This window comes from Miscanthus floridulus, chromosome 18 (assembly GCF_019320115.1).
Source record: "Miscanthus floridulus cultivar M001 chromosome 18, ASM1932011v1, whole genome shotgun sequence".
NCBI classification, from domain to species: domain Eukaryota; kingdom Viridiplantae; phylum Streptophyta; class Magnoliopsida; order Poales; family Poaceae; genus Miscanthus; species Miscanthus floridulus.
In genome coordinates, this window is record NC_089597.1 from 135,038,336 (window position 1) to 135,053,541 (window position 15,206).

Consider the following 15,206-nt stretch of genomic DNA (forward strand, 5'->3'; position numbering starts at 1 on the left):
AAACACATCCAAGAAAGAGATGAAGGAAGGAAAAGAAGCAGCTAGCTGTAATGCCTCCCGCTTTGCCTAACCCTTGCTGCTAGCCCATGGACACTACTGTAACGGCTTTCTCGCCTGTCTGGTTCAACTGCATATACATACGTACGCAGCTTGCGTACATATATACAACCCTTTGTTGATATATTATGGGCTTGGCCCATATAATATTTAATAAATTAAATAAACTCTATGACTCGTAATAATGCGCGGTGTATGGTTTAAAACCGTATGGGATTTTGACTAAACGTTTACATGATTTATATGGTTGAATATTGTTCATCTATATTGAGAAGCTGAGAAAAGGACATAGGCGTGCCACACGCGCGCGCGCCGCTGGCGGCGGCGAGCGGACGGACGGATGTGGTTTTGCCACTCAATTCATTAGATTACGGGAGTTACACATTTTGATGTGGGTGGCTGGCTTCATTACGGTGAGCGGACGGACGGATGTGGTTTTGCCACTCAATTCATTTGATTACGGGAGTTACACACTTTGATGTGGGTGGCTGGCTTCATTACGGGAGTTTTTGTCTCTCACCGTCCGACCCTCTGCGTCCCGTCTCTTGATCTCCTCCGCTGGCCCTTCGCTTCCCCGCCGTGGCCTTATATTCCGAACCCCTCAGTCAGTCATCCTTTCCTCCGCTTTCACATCCACCACATATCAGTTGCACTTGAGTTTCCCCATCCCTGTTTCGGCGAGCACTGGAGTTAGGAGAGTAGAGCCTCCGGAACGTCTTCCGTCTACGAGTTCACCTGCTCGGGTGAAGGGCGGCAATCACGTTTTTGGGGAGTGTCGCTGGTGGCACGACTACTCGCATCTTTTTTCTTCCCGGCGCGACGGTGATCGGCACGGCTTCTTCCCTGCACTGCACCGAGCGGGATGGCTACATCGATAGGCACTATGTCGACTAGTGCATCCGGCTCTGTCGCTGGGTACTATGTCGACTAGTGCATCCGGTTCTGCCGCTGGGTATGTCTCTCTTCTTCCTCGCTATCCAGTAAGGTCATGTATCTACAATTTGCTGGTTAGTACCGTTTACATGGCGGCGTTCATGTTTAGTTCACACAAGCACATACATGATGTTGCCAACATTTTGATTATTCTCATTTTCTGGATTAAATTGCTATTGAAAATGCCTAATTATCTAACAATCCAAAAACGTGATAGGCAATTTTCGGTAGTTGGCTTTGCGGGTCTGGTGAAACCAAATGTGTTTGAGGGCACTCACTATAAGAGGTGGCGGTAGAGGTGCATATTATGGTTGACTGCTATGTACTGCTACTTTGTTACTGAGCCTAGGGCTGTTGGGCCACAGACTCCAGAGGCGGAGCGTGCGTTCCAACATGCTGATAATACGATCAAGACAGCAATATTGAGCGTGCTAGGAGACACCATAGTGGATGCATATGTGCCGCTACAGACTGGTAAGGCCATGTGGGACGCACTTGAGGTCAAATATGGGGTTTCTGATGCTAGTTCTGAGTTGTATGTCATGGAGCAGTTTCATGACTACCGAATGGTCAATGACCGTTCTATAGTGGAACAAGCTCATGAGGTACAAACACTAGCAAAAGAACTCGAAATGTTTGGATGTGTGCTGCCTGACAAGTTTGTGGCAAGCTGTATGATTTCTAAGCTGCCACAAACTTGGACAGATTTTGCTACCTCTCTGAAACATAAGAGACAAGAGTTTGCATTACTGAGCTCATTGGACCTTTAGATGTTGAAGAGAAGGCGAGAGCAAAGGATGTCCGTGGCAAGAAGGTCGGTTAGGGGAATTCTAGTACCCATGTGGTGCAGAAGAATCATCCCAATCCTCAAAAGAAGAAATTCCAGTAAGAACTCAAAAAAATCTACCACTCCTTTCAAGAAGAACAAGATGAACAAGGAAAAGGGGAATTGTTTCACTTGTGGCAAGCCTGGGCACTATGCTAGAGAGTGTCCTGAGGCTAAGTGGAAGCCAAACAAGAAAACAACAAACATAGTTGAGACTGAAGCAGGAACAACGGGGTACGGTAATTTATTGCCTACTGTTCTTTCAGTTTGTCATTCACCTGATTGGAGGGTTAATACTGGTGCAAACATATATGTGTGTGCTGATATTTCTTTGTTTTCTTCTTATCAGGCAGGGCGGGCTTCCTCCTTGTTGATGGGGAACGGGGCGCATGCGGCTGTACGTGGTGTTGGTACGGTCGATCTGAAGCTTACTTCGGGAAAGACCGTGCAGCTGAAGAACGTGCATCATGTCCCCTCAATAAAGAAGAATTTGATTAGTGGTTCTTTGATATGTCGTGATGGTTTTAAACTTGTATTCGAGTCTAATAAGTGCATACTTTCTAAGTATGGTACTTTTGTTGGAAAAGGCTATGAGAGCGGAGGCTTGTTCCGCTTGTCTTTGACAGATACTTGTTTTAATTCCGTGAATCATGTGAGCCACAATGATGAGACCAATATTTGGCATTCGAGATTATGTCATATTAATTTTGGTAGCATGGCTCGCTTAGCTGGTTTAAATTTAATTCCAAAATTTGATGTGGTTAAAGGTTCTAAGTGCCATGTTTGTGTTGAAGCAAAACAACCTCGCAAACCTCACAAGGATGCTGCGGCAAGGGAGTTGGCACCGTTAGAGCTAATCCATTCTGATGTGTGTGAGATGAATGGAGAGTTGACCAAAGGTGGCAAGAGATATTTCATAACATTCATACATGATTGCACTCGATTTTGCTATGTGTATTTGTTAAAAATAAAAGATGAAGCATTGCATTATTTTAAGATCTATAAAACTAAAGTAGAAAATCAACTTGAGAAGAAAATTAAACATTTGCGGTCTGATCGCGGGGGAGAATATTTCTCAAATGAATTTTCTGAGTTTTACGGGGTGCATGGTATTATTCATGAGAGGACGCCATCATACTCACCACAGTCCAATGGGATTGCAGAGAGAAAGAACCGCACTTTAACTGATTTGGTTAATGCCATGTTAGAGACTGCGGGACTATCTAAGGAATGGTGGGGTGAGGCTATATTGACATCGTGTCATGTCCTGAATAGGGTGCCCACAAAGAACAAAGAAATTACACCATTCGAGGAATGGGAGAAGAAGAGATTAAATCTTTCTTAGCTGCGAGCTTGGGGTTGTTTGGCAAAGATGAATGTGCCAATAAACAAGAAGCGAAAGCTTGGACCAAAAACTGTTGATTGTATCTTTCTGGGTTATGCTATTCACAGCGTGGGATATAAATTTTTAATAATAAACACATGTGTTCCTGATATGCTAGTTGGTACAATTATGGAATCTAGAGATGAGACATTTTTTGAGAATGAATATCCCATGAAGAATACACCTAGCACTTCTAGTCATGATTCTATTTTTCTACCTGAGACACATGAATCGGTAATACACGCTGATGTGAAAACCTATGAGAAAATTCCTGAGGAGGATAATAATATAGTCGCTAGAAAGAGTAAGAAACGGAGGGTTGCAAAATCCTTTGGTGAAGACTATATTATATACCTTGTGGATGACACTCCCACATCCATAGCTGAGGCATATTCATCTCTCAACGCTAACTTGTGGAAGGAAGCTGTTCAAAGTGAGATGGACCCAATTATGTTTAATGGAACTTGGGAAGTGGTTGATCGTCCTTACGGATGCAAACTAGTGGGGTGCAAATGGGTATTCAAAAAGAAGCTACGGCCTGATGGTACTATCGAGAAGTACAAAGCGAGGCTAATGGCTAAAGGTTATATACAAAAGAAAAGAGAGGGTTATTTTGATACTTACTCACCAGTTGCCCGTCTGATGACCATACACGTGCTATTGTCCTTGGCTGCCTCACATGGTCTTCTCGTTCATTAGATGGACATTAAGACAACTTTCTTGAATGGAGAGCTTGAGGAAGAGATCTACATGGATCAGCCTGATGGATTTATAGCAAAAGGTCAAGAGGGAAAGGTTTGTAAATTATTAAAATCCTTGTATGGCCTAAAGCAAGCTCCCAAGCAGTGGCATGAGAAGTTTGATAAAACATTGACATCGGCCAGCTTTGCAGTGAATGAAGCTGATAAATGTGTATATTATCGGTATGGTGGGGGAGAATGTATAATTTTGTGCTTTTATGTGGATGACATTTTAATCTTTGGAAATAATCTTAATGTAATCAAGGAAGTAAAAGATTTTCTGTCTAATAATTTTGAGATGAAAGACTTGGGTGAGGTTGATGTTATTCTTAACATAAAGCTACTGAGAGAAAAAAAATGGTGGGGTAACTCTTGTTCAGTCCCACTATGTGGAAAAAGTGCTAAACCGCTTTGGTTATAGTGAATGCACGCCTTCTCCAACTCCCTATGACCCAAGTGTGCTATTAAGGAAAAATCACAGAATAGCACGGGATCAACTGAGATATTCTTAAATAATTGGCTCACTTATGTATTTGGCTAGTGCAATAAGACCTGATATCTCGTTTGTTGTGAGCAAACTTAGCCGGTTTGCTTCAAATCCGGGAGATACACTACACCACAACACCAAGATTAGCGATGGACGGTCTGATGTTAAAAGCGGATACAGCGACAGACAATCTGACGTGAAAAAGTTATAGCGACAGACTTCTGCAGATGCTGTAAGTCCTGTCGCTAAAAATCTTTAGTGTCAGACAATACTTTTAGCGACAAATAGTCCATTGCCCTGAATTTTTTAGCGATAGATAGTCTGCTGCTACTCTTTAGCGACAGATAGCCTGCCAGTACTCTATAGCGACAGACAATTTGAAGTTACAGATGTTTTTAGCAACTGATGGTTTGACGAGATCATTTAAATGCATTTAAAAAAATAAAAGGCCATTTGGTTGCAAATTAATACAAAAGTAACATCATTGTGCATATTTCTCATACAAATAGATTCATTCATGAACCTAAAATATAGATCCATGATCAGATAAAGTTACTATGCTTCAGTATGATGTATTATTACAAAAGTAGGAATCACTCTATTTTAGATGCATATAAACACTACTTTCAAAAGAAGCAAAGTTACATGCCTGTAAAAATTGTAAACCTGCACAATCAACAAGTCTATACTCTTTGACTACAGGATATAAATATTATTGATTTCGTCTAAGTAGTTGACTAGATGAAAAGCAAGGATGGCTTGTCATTTCTCCTGCTACTCAAAAATTCAGAACCTGAAACACATGGTTGAGCTGTTGCTGAACTGAAACAAGCCAAGACCAAGTTGTCGAACAGAGCGAGATGTGCTGCTGCTATTTCAATTGATTTACTGCAGTGCAATATCAGAATGATAAATATAACTCGGTTACAAATTGCAACTTTCAACTTACAATGAGAGAATGAGATGACATAGTTTCACAAATATAATTCACATATTCAGTTTGCTCGAACACTAAAACTTTCAAACCTTACTATTTGCTACTTATTGATTTATACTAGGTCTGTTTATGCAGATGAAAATGTATAGGTACAATTCGTAATTTGTTCAATTAATTAGTAACATTCAAAGGATTAACTTGTCAACAATTTTAAAATCTGGGTTGCTTGTAAAAACCAAGTATTGCATAGATGAATAAATATAATGTAAACAGATCAGCAGAAAGCCAACGTTTTTTTGATGAAAATGTACAGTATAGAATCAATGTTAAAAAATGAGTTGTTGGTCAAATAGCAAACAGCGTACCAAGTACTTACCTTAAGTCATATTTTTTTTACAATAATATTTCTAGAGCAGGTTACTGCTACTTCAATACTATGTGTTACTCAATTCCAAATGCGCAGAAAACGCTAGTGCACTACTTAAATCACGGAAGGGACAATGAGACTAGCTATGTTCAGTACTCGAATCTGCTAGGTACTAAATTCATAGAGACAAGCTGGTATCAAGCATATTTTATAGATCATATATTGACAAAACAAAAAATTCTGAGACCACAATACATGGAAGAAAAATTGACAAAAGCAAAAACAAGCAAGTTCTGTGGTACAGACTAATGCTAGGTATTCTTGTTGGATAGATATATAATTTACACGGAACATAGTAAGGCATCATAGTACAACTCTTTGCATGTGGAAAAAGCATTCCCTTAGTTACCTTAGTGTAAGAATCCACTACTGCTACACTACTGGAAACAGTAGGTTTGCCGAGTGCCCAGAGCACTCGGCAAAGCCTAAGAAACACTCGGCAAAGGCTTTGCTGAGTGCCGCACTCGGCAAAGAGCAGTCGGCAAAGAACCCGTCGGCAAAGGTTTCTTTGCCGAGTACCACATATCGGGCACTCGGTAAAGCCTTTGCCGAGTGTCACGTCAGCACTCGGCAAAAAAAATCCGACGTCAACTCTGACGGCCTCTTTGCCGAGTGCCACCTCAGCGGCACTCGGCAAAGAATTTTTTCTTTTTTTAAAAAAATTCTTTGCTGAGTGTCATACTCTTGCACTCGGCAAAGAAATTTTTTCTTTTTTAAAAAAAATCTTTGCCGAGTGCCATGGCTCTGGCACTCGGCAAAGCTGGGAAATTGGGTCTCTGCTTCCTAGCTTTGCCGAGTGCCATGGTCACGGCACTTGGCAAAGCCCTCTTTGCCAAGTGTGGCACTCGGCAAAGAGGGGAAAAATGCTATTTTTTTGGTTTTTTGCTTTCCATCAGCACAAACGAAGAAATCACATATATATCAACACACAGCACATGATATATCACATACACATCCATATTCCATCACATACACATCCATAACCCATCACATACACATCCACCATCCATAATACATCACATACAAATCCATTGTCCATAATCCATCACATACATTCGCATCATCCATGACAATATCCATCACAATATATATATGTCTCTAGTAGCAGTCCAACATAAGGCTAAGTCTAACACAAGTCCATGCAACATGAAAAGAAACAAATAAACGATACCTACTGCCAGCCTCCCCACCCGAAGTGTGAACTACCACCTTGAGGAGGGCCAGTTGTCCACCCGGCCTGTGGAGAAGGGCCACCTTGAGGAGTCGGGTTCGAACCCGCCGACTGTTGCTGCACAAAGGAGAAGCGAATTCATGAGTATCTATAGGAGGGCCACACAAGCTAAAGGAATAAACAACCATATATACTCACCGGAGTCCCTACAGGAGGAGGAGCCACAACTGGAGCGAGCAGTGACTGGGGTACGACCACACCTAGCAAGGCCTGAAGGCTCGCCATGAAGCTGAACATGTCCTGTAGCCTCTGCGCCTTGGCCGCCCTCTGGGCTTGTACAGCCTCCATCTCCAGCCGATGGGCCTCCGCCTGCTAACTACTAACAATACTACTAACACTACTAACTACTAACTACTACTACTTACTAACTACTACTAACACTACTAAGTACTACTACTAACTACTACAGGTGTAGGGCATACCTTCGTGACGAGAATGGCAACAACGAGGGTCGGCGACGACAGCGGGGACGACCGCAGCGGCGTGAGGGTCGACGGGCCTAGGCCGGCACCTTCCTTCTCCTCTCCTTCTCCTTCTCCTTCTCCTCCTCTCTTCTCCCCTCCTTCTCTCTTCTCCCATTCCTCTCTTCTCCCCTTCTCCTCTCTTCTCCCCTGCCTCCTCCTCCTCTCTTCTACAGTGGCCGCCGGCGGGGGTAGTGGCCGCCGATGGGGGAGGTGGCCGCCGAGGGGGCGCGTAGGCGGGGGAGGTGGCCGCCAAGGGGGCCGGCGCGGGCGGTGGAGGCCGAGCGGGGGCGGTGGAGGCCGCGCAGGCGATGGAGGCCGGGCGGGGGCGGTGGAGGCCGGGCAGGCGGTGGAGGTCGGGCGGGGGCGATGGCCGAGGCACGCCTCCTCCTCCTCTCTTCTGCAGTGGCCGCCGGTGGGGGCGGTGGCCGCCGACGGGGGAGGTGGCCACCGAGGGGGCACGCAGGCGGGGAAGGTGGCCGCCGAGGGGGCCGGCGCGGGCGGTGGAGGCCGGGTGGGGGCGGTGGCCGCCGGCGGGGCGCGCCACGGCGGCACTGGGGACCGCGCGGGGAGGCGGCCTGAGGGCTCCGGCCGGCGAGGGGCCGCCGCACGGGGAGGCGCGGTGGCCGGCGATGTGCGGAGGCGCGGGCCGGGGCGGAGGCGCAGGCCGGCGATGTGCGGCGGCGGCTGAGGGAGAGAGAGGTGAGAGGGAGAGAGAAATGAGAGAAAGAGAGATAGAGCGCGCCGGCCGGGCGCGGGTGGAGGGATAAGCTGGCTTTGCCGAGTGCCAGATCGGCGGCACTCGGCAAAGTCAATTTTCTTCGCCGAGTGTCGTGATCTGGCACTCGGCGAAGTTTAAAAAAACATTCAACAGCTCTTTGCCAAGTGCCAGCTGGGCGGCACTCGGCAAAATAATTTTTTTTTTGGTTTTTTGCCACCAATTTTTTTTAAGCTTTACTACACTACCATAAACAACATGTTTAAATTTGGGACATTTTCATTGCCTTTTGGCATATTTCTATAGTTTATTTTGTTTTGTTGAATTTTTTCGGAAAATGTAAGTTTGAACTGCAGGTGCATTGAATAATGGATTACATTCGTTCAAAAAATGTTATCCTTGTTTCTTAGTGTAAATTTAGGCTAAATCCAGGAACTGTCTTGAAATTTCGATCAACGTGCTCACGGGGCAACGCCACCAACTTGCGTGGGAGTGGTTTTTTAATTGTAAAAAATGCGAACGAATTCCGAAAATCATGAAACTTGTCGAGTTGTCGCCATATCGTATGCGTATGCCGTGGAAAAAATTTGAAAAAGTTTCGACCACGTTGTCAAGTACGATGCTCATACGTGACAACGTGGTCGAAACTTTTTCAAATTTTTTCCACGGCATACGCATACGATATGGCGACAACTCAACAAGTTTCATGATTTTCGGAATTCGTTCGCATTTTTTACAATTAAAAAAACACTCCCACGCAAGTTGGCGGCGTTGCCCCGTGAGCACGTTGATCGAAATTTCGAGACAGTTCCTGGATTTAGCCTAAATTTACACTAAGAAACAAGGATAACATTTTTTGAACGAATGTAATCCATTATTCGATGCACCTGCCGTTCAAACTTACATTTTTTGGAAAAATTCAACAAAACAAAATAAACTATAGAAATATGCCAAAAGGCAATGAAAATGTCCCAAATTTAAACATGTTGTTTGTGGTAGTGTACTAAAGCTTCAAAATAAATTGGTGGCAAAAAACAAAAAAAAATATTTTGCCGAGTGACAAACGGGGGGCACTCGGCAAAGAGGACGCCGCTGGATGCCGTTAGGCCCCTACCAATCTTTGCCGAGTGTCTGCCTTTGCCGAGTGCAGGTCTTTGCCGAGTGCCTTATTTTGCCGAGTGCGGCGCTCGGCAAAGCAGGTCTTTGCCGAGTGCCCGAAATTTGGCACTCGGCAAAGATTTTTGCACTCGGCAAATCACGTGTTTCCCGTAGTGCTAGGTCTTTCTTTCTTCTAAGGCATCATCAAATCTTGATTTGGCTTCCAAGTTCTTCAGATGAGAGCTACATAGCATAGTAAAGATCTGAAAGTAGGCAGCTATGTAAGGGAGGCATAAACTTGCTATGAACAAAAATGATGAACTGGAAGCTCTTTACTAATCTTAAATCATGGCATAAGAGTGTAAATGATATGTAGTGTAATATGCCCTGTTAAGGCCTGAATTTTTTTTTTTGAAAACCACATGGCATAGTCAGGGCAGCTAGAGAAATACATGATTTGCCAAGGGAGAATCAGCATTGAATTATGGTGGCAAAAAGAGACATACCAGTTGAAGTAGAAAAAAAAAACTCGACCTGCGGGGGGTTATGACGGCCCCCGGGTTTTCCGTTAAGAAGAAGGATCTTCTCACACAGATCGAGAAAACCCCTGAACCCCCGCCCCCATCCTGACGCAGGAGGTGCCGTAACCCTGTGAGAACCGGGCCGGAGCCTTCCACTGCGCTTTGGCACATGGGGACGGGCGAGGGGATTTTTTTAACCTCAGCCTGAAATCCGCTCCCACGGGGAGTCGAACCCAGGACCTGAGGAGTGCCGCTGGGTCACCTAACCGTTTGAGCTAGGCGCCCTTTGGCACCAGTTGAAGTAGAAACCAGAAAACTTTGAGTTTTCTAAAATCTCAAGTTCCACCCTTGCTTTTCTGGATGCCTGCTCAAAAATAAATGCTACTGTTACTACCTGTTACACTACAAAAAAATGCCCAGCATGCTTTTTAAATTATTAAACTTCTTGTTTAGCAAACAGGAGGTTAGAACCTATAATACTCACTCAAAACTCTGGATGTAACTGGCTAGATAGGACAGTAACAGCAGCAGCAAACTAGCATGTATCAATGCAATCTAGGACAGAAAAATCAGGGAATTCATACTTGTCACCCTCACAAAGCAAATGCTGCTACCAGCACACAGTAATAGATGGGCTTTCAGTTTCAGTTTAGAAACTTTCAGTTGTAGTTTACGGCAAAAAAAAAACTTGTCCTTCCTTCTAGCATAAACCATCAAAGAAATTACAGGAACTGAATCACTCATAAATAAATGGCAGCCTCTGAAATATTTAGTAAGCTAAACCTATTGAGAAAAGTTTAGTCTTTTAAACTGATCGAAAGTATACCAATAATGTATTGTACTAACAAAGAGAACACACAAGGCAGGACCTCAGAATTTATGACTGTTTGAACATATAATAGCAGTAACAGCAATACTAGAAAATGTATTAAAAATAAAAAGTTCTAGGAGTACTGGAGGGCATATTGTTATTGAAGAATGTTTTTTGTACAGTAGAAACATATAATGTCAGGTCGGTTTCTATTCATGGGCTTGCCAAAATCATACAAAAGGAACCTTCAATGAAGCACTTCACTTTGTAAACCTACAATAAAGAGATGGCCAGCAGATGCATATACAAAGGTTACAGAAGATCACTTGCACATGACATTCACAGATAACCACAAACAGAGAACAAAGAGAATGAATATTTTTTCTTTATCCTGCCACTGATGCTACTATATCTAGCGCCACTGTAGAATATAGAAGAATTCCAATTTATGGGAGCTTGTGTGGCTCAATAACAATTGATATGTTTAAATCAAAACCACTAGAGCAATAATCCATTTGACATACCAGTGATTCGTTATGGCTTAGAGAAAGGAAAGCAGCAATGTTGCTAACTGAAATTAACAAAAACATAGCAAGGCAATATCACCTTAATCCCAATCAGACTTATCTTTTTACCATATATGGAGAAGCACACCAGTAAAATGTGTTCTTTTACAATTTATATGTGCTATTACATTACATGATGTGACACCTAATTAGCATAGGGACACTTACCACAGCTTCACGTGCAGTAAACTGTAGCACCTGAACCACAATTCCTGAACAAAGATGAAGATGGTTAATTTTCATATAAGTAGAAGATTGTGTCATGTTCATTAGAGAGCCTGGCCTCCATATTCAGAGTAATTTCATAGCATTTCACGAGTCACCACATCCCACTTGTCGGAGCAAAATTGTTGCCTAACAATGTTTCTGAGCTAACTAATGCCACATCCACCATTGACTAAACGTGATGCATCAGAAACACTATCACCATCAACAAAATTAATATTTTATGTTTTACAAATGAAAAGGGCTTGTGTGCTGTGCATTACAAAGTTATAATAGAGCTAAAACCGAAAATTCAAGGAATCATCTGGCAGGTCACACAGAGCAGCCAGATCTGAAGCCCCTACCTAGCTACAAGTCAAGTAAACTACATACCATTATTCTGCAGTGCATAAACAGCACCTCTTGCATAACTTTCCCAGTTTATGTTCTTAGGTTTATCAATAAGCAAGGATTGAGGTATAAGAATCACAAAGTGACCTAGAGTATTTCCTAAGCAATAGTATCCCACAGAGGAAGCCTTTTGATCACTGAAGGAAGCATAAACATGTTGGTAAGCTAATGAAAGGACTAGTGCTAATCTTCTGATAGCTAAGGAAATGTAACATGATAATCAGATTTGTAGATACTCATAAAGTAACAATTTTACAAACCAATGCAGATGGCAAACAGAATGATCATTTGACTGTTTCTATGAATTTATAAATCGATTCCCTACAGGAATAAGGGTGGTTCTAAATCAAGAGCAAAACCGGATAAAATTGATTCGAGTTTGAGGTTTGAGCATATAGAAGAATGTCATTTACAATTGTTAAGGTTTTCCATAAAGTATAAAACTATTAAGGTTTTACACAGAAGGTTTTTGTGTCAATCGAGTACAATCAATAGGGTAGACTACCATAATAAACCAATCAATATACTAAGTGCTAAAAGGCACATTGTCTACACCTGAGCTGGTTTTGCAAAATTGTCAAATTTATTCCATGTGCTGTATACAGCTGTAATTCTTGATGATACATTGCACTAAAAGGGATTTAGATATCATCCAACACTTGACGGCATATCAAATAACAATATTCAAGGTAAGAACGGGACATAACCTGAACTTTTCCTTGATTTGTGCCTATAGCTAGGTGAGTGCCACGTTGCGCCCACCCCACAGAACAAACATTGTCATCCACCCCCAAATCACAAAGCTTGGTGACCTATACAATGATAAATAAATCTGTTAACAATCCATCTTCAATTCTCAGTGACGATATACCTTAAGGATGACCACGGTTGCTTACCTTGCTGCTGCATGCATTCCACAAGTAAACGCAATTGCCCAACCAAACAGCGAGGACATTATGTGAAGACCAATCGACTAGGTTGAGGTAGAAGCCGTCCTGCAAAGCGGGCACATCCAGCACCTACAAGCAATAGCAAGAAAATTTAATAGCGCAAAGACACAAAATTGTTGGCATGAAGTCTACAAATTTTGCATTATGTTCGTGAAAAAACGTCTCTTTCAGCATTTCAGAATGCAACTGGCTAGATGTCAAATCTTTCACGCCCCCAAGAAGCAGCGAGGATAGCTCAAGAAACAGAACCCAAGAAACCAAAATCAAGAAACAGAGAAGGCCCAATCAAGAAAACACCAAATCCAATTCCCCTTCTCACCTTGTAGGGCGACCTTGGGACCTTCCTTGGTCCTACGCCCCTCGTAGTGAAAATGCCGGGGAACAACCCATCATCCTCTTCCTCTCCCGAAAAAAGAGCCCTCTTGGCGCTCCGACGCACCTCCGTCTTGAATCTGAAGATGTTCCCAGTGGCGGGGGTGCCCACAGGCGAGGGCCCCAGGGAGGAGGATGACGAGCATGTGGTGGCCGAGGACACAACCCGGTCAGGCATGTCAGGACCGAAGAGCATGGCGTGGAGGAGCGTGCAATAGGGCAACGCGGCGGGCGTAGATTCGGACGAGGCCCTGGGGCCGCCTTTGTGGGAGGATGCGGCGGAGGGCGAGGGGGCGAGGCCAAAGAGCGCGAGGTTTGATCCGGTGCGGCTGGGGATGAAGCGGTCGCTGTAGACGGTGCAGGAGGCCGGCGTCGAGGCGAACGCCGGCGTGGATGCATGTGTCGGCGTGGTGGAGTGGTGGGAAGACGACGTCGAGGCGAGGCATGAGTTGGGCGTGGATGCCGACGTCGGCGTCTTCGAGGATGGCCCCACCACCGAGTTCTCCATCGGCGACGGCGGCGTCGGCGTGAGGTGGTGATCCATGGGCGGGGGTCATGGAGAATGGGAATTGGGGATCGGGGTCGAGGGGATACGGTGCGACGGGGTTGGGGGCACGCGAGCTCAACGTGGGGCCCATTTTCTTTAGCGATAGATAGATTGACGGTACACTTGGCTTTAGCGACAGACGGTTCAATGCTAAATATAAATACCTATAGCGACAGACACTAAATCGTTAAATGAGGATTTAGCGTCAGATGGTCTCTGAGTTATCTTTAGCGTCAGATCATCTATCGCCAAATATAATTTTTAGCGTCAGATGTCTGACGGTGAAGCGGTGTTGTGGTGTAGTGATACACAATGGCATGCACTTGAGAGGGTGTTGCGCTACCTGGGGTACTATGAGCTATGACATTCACTATACCGGGTACCCGAGGGTTACTGTGATGCTAACTAGATTTCTAATGCTGATGAGATTTATGCCACAAGCGGATACGTGTTCAAGCTTGGAGGTGGCGCTGTCTCCTAGAAGTCTTGCAAGTAGACTGTCTTAATGAAGTCTACAATGGAAGCAGAACTCATAGCATTAGACACCACTAGCGCTGAGGCCGAGTGGCTTTGTGAGCTCCTAATGGATTTACCGGTCGTTGAAAAACCGATACCGGCTATTTCCATGAACTATGATAACCAAACAGTGATAATGAAAGTGAACAGTTCAAGGGACAACATGAAGTCTACAAGGCATGTGAAAAGACGTTTAAAATCTATCAGAAAACTAAGAAACTCCGGAGTAATTGCGTTGGACTATGTCCATACAACAAAGAATCTGGTAGATCAGTTCACTAAGGGTCCATCACACAATGTGATAGAAGGTGCATCGAGGTAGTTGGGCTTGAGACCAACTTGAAGTCATACCATAGTGGTAACCTGTCCTATGTGATCAGAGATCTCGTGAAGTAGGATGGCAAAACAAGCTAGTGGTTGACTGAGGGAGAGACCCCTTATACTAAGTCTGACTCGTTTGAGATGTGCCGTTTCTCCAATGTTGTAAGGTAGGATGGTTAATTCCTTAATGTGATCCGAGTGGCTTGTTTAAGCAGGGATGTTGTCCTACAGTTAATCCTAGAAGGAACACACCTATATGGGTTCGATTGCTAGTCACAATATATGAGATACGGGTAATCTCTAGATACTCAAGAAAGGCTATGAAGTGTGACTTATATGCTTCAAATAGAGGGGATGCTTCTTGCAGCATAGTACCGGTTAAGAACTTTAGCAAAACTCACATCACATAAAACTGTCAATTCAAGGCATAGTCCATTGTTCAGTTGTGATTGAGTGAAACTATTGCTCTAGATGGATGTTCAACTTAACAGTCTCCATCGAAACACTGGTATATCAAAGAAATGTGGTTTTGAGACTAGTTCACTACGAACCCTAGAGTTTGGTGGGGATTGTTGGATATATCATGGGCTTGTCCCATATAATATTTAATAAATCAAATAAACTCTATGGTTCGTAATAATGCGCGGTGTATGGTTTAAAACCGTACGGGATTTTGACTAGACGTTTA

The 15,206-nt window shown here is 43.8% G+C and overlaps 1 protein-coding gene across 1 annotated transcript; it reads right to left on the minus strand.

Moving 5' to 3' along the window:
* Positions 1 to 6,962: 6,962 nt before the first annotated feature.
* On the minus strand, positions 6,963 to 13,678 carry LOC136524761 (uncharacterized). The gene is made up of 7 exons (XM_066518014.1): positions 13,082 to 13,678; positions 12,709 to 12,831; positions 12,520 to 12,624; positions 11,795 to 11,849; positions 11,366 to 11,409; positions 7,658 to 8,170; positions 6,963 to 7,079 (listed from the first exon to the last, which is right to left on the minus strand). Exons 1-7 carry the CDS (start codon positions 13,676 to 13,678, stop codon positions 6,963 to 6,965), a joined length of 1,554 nt encoding a protein of 517 aa, XP_066374111.1.
* Between the last annotated feature and the right edge of the window lie 1,528 nt (positions 13,679 to 15,206).

Bases quoted from the DNA above. Each gene is read 5' to 3' on its own strand.
- LOC136524761 (XM_066518014.1), bottom strand. From the start codon at position 13,678: ATGGATCACCACCTCACGCCGACGCCGCCGTCGCCGATGGAGAACTCG. The intron at 12,625-12,708 runs GTAAGCAACCGT...ATCATTGTATAG, and splicing joins GGAATGCATGCAGCAGCAAG to GTCACCAAGCTTTGTGATTT. The intron at 11,410-11,794 runs GTATGTAGTTTA...ATCTTTGTTCAG, and splicing joins TTATGCACTGCAGAATAATG to GAATTGTGGTTCAGGTGCTA.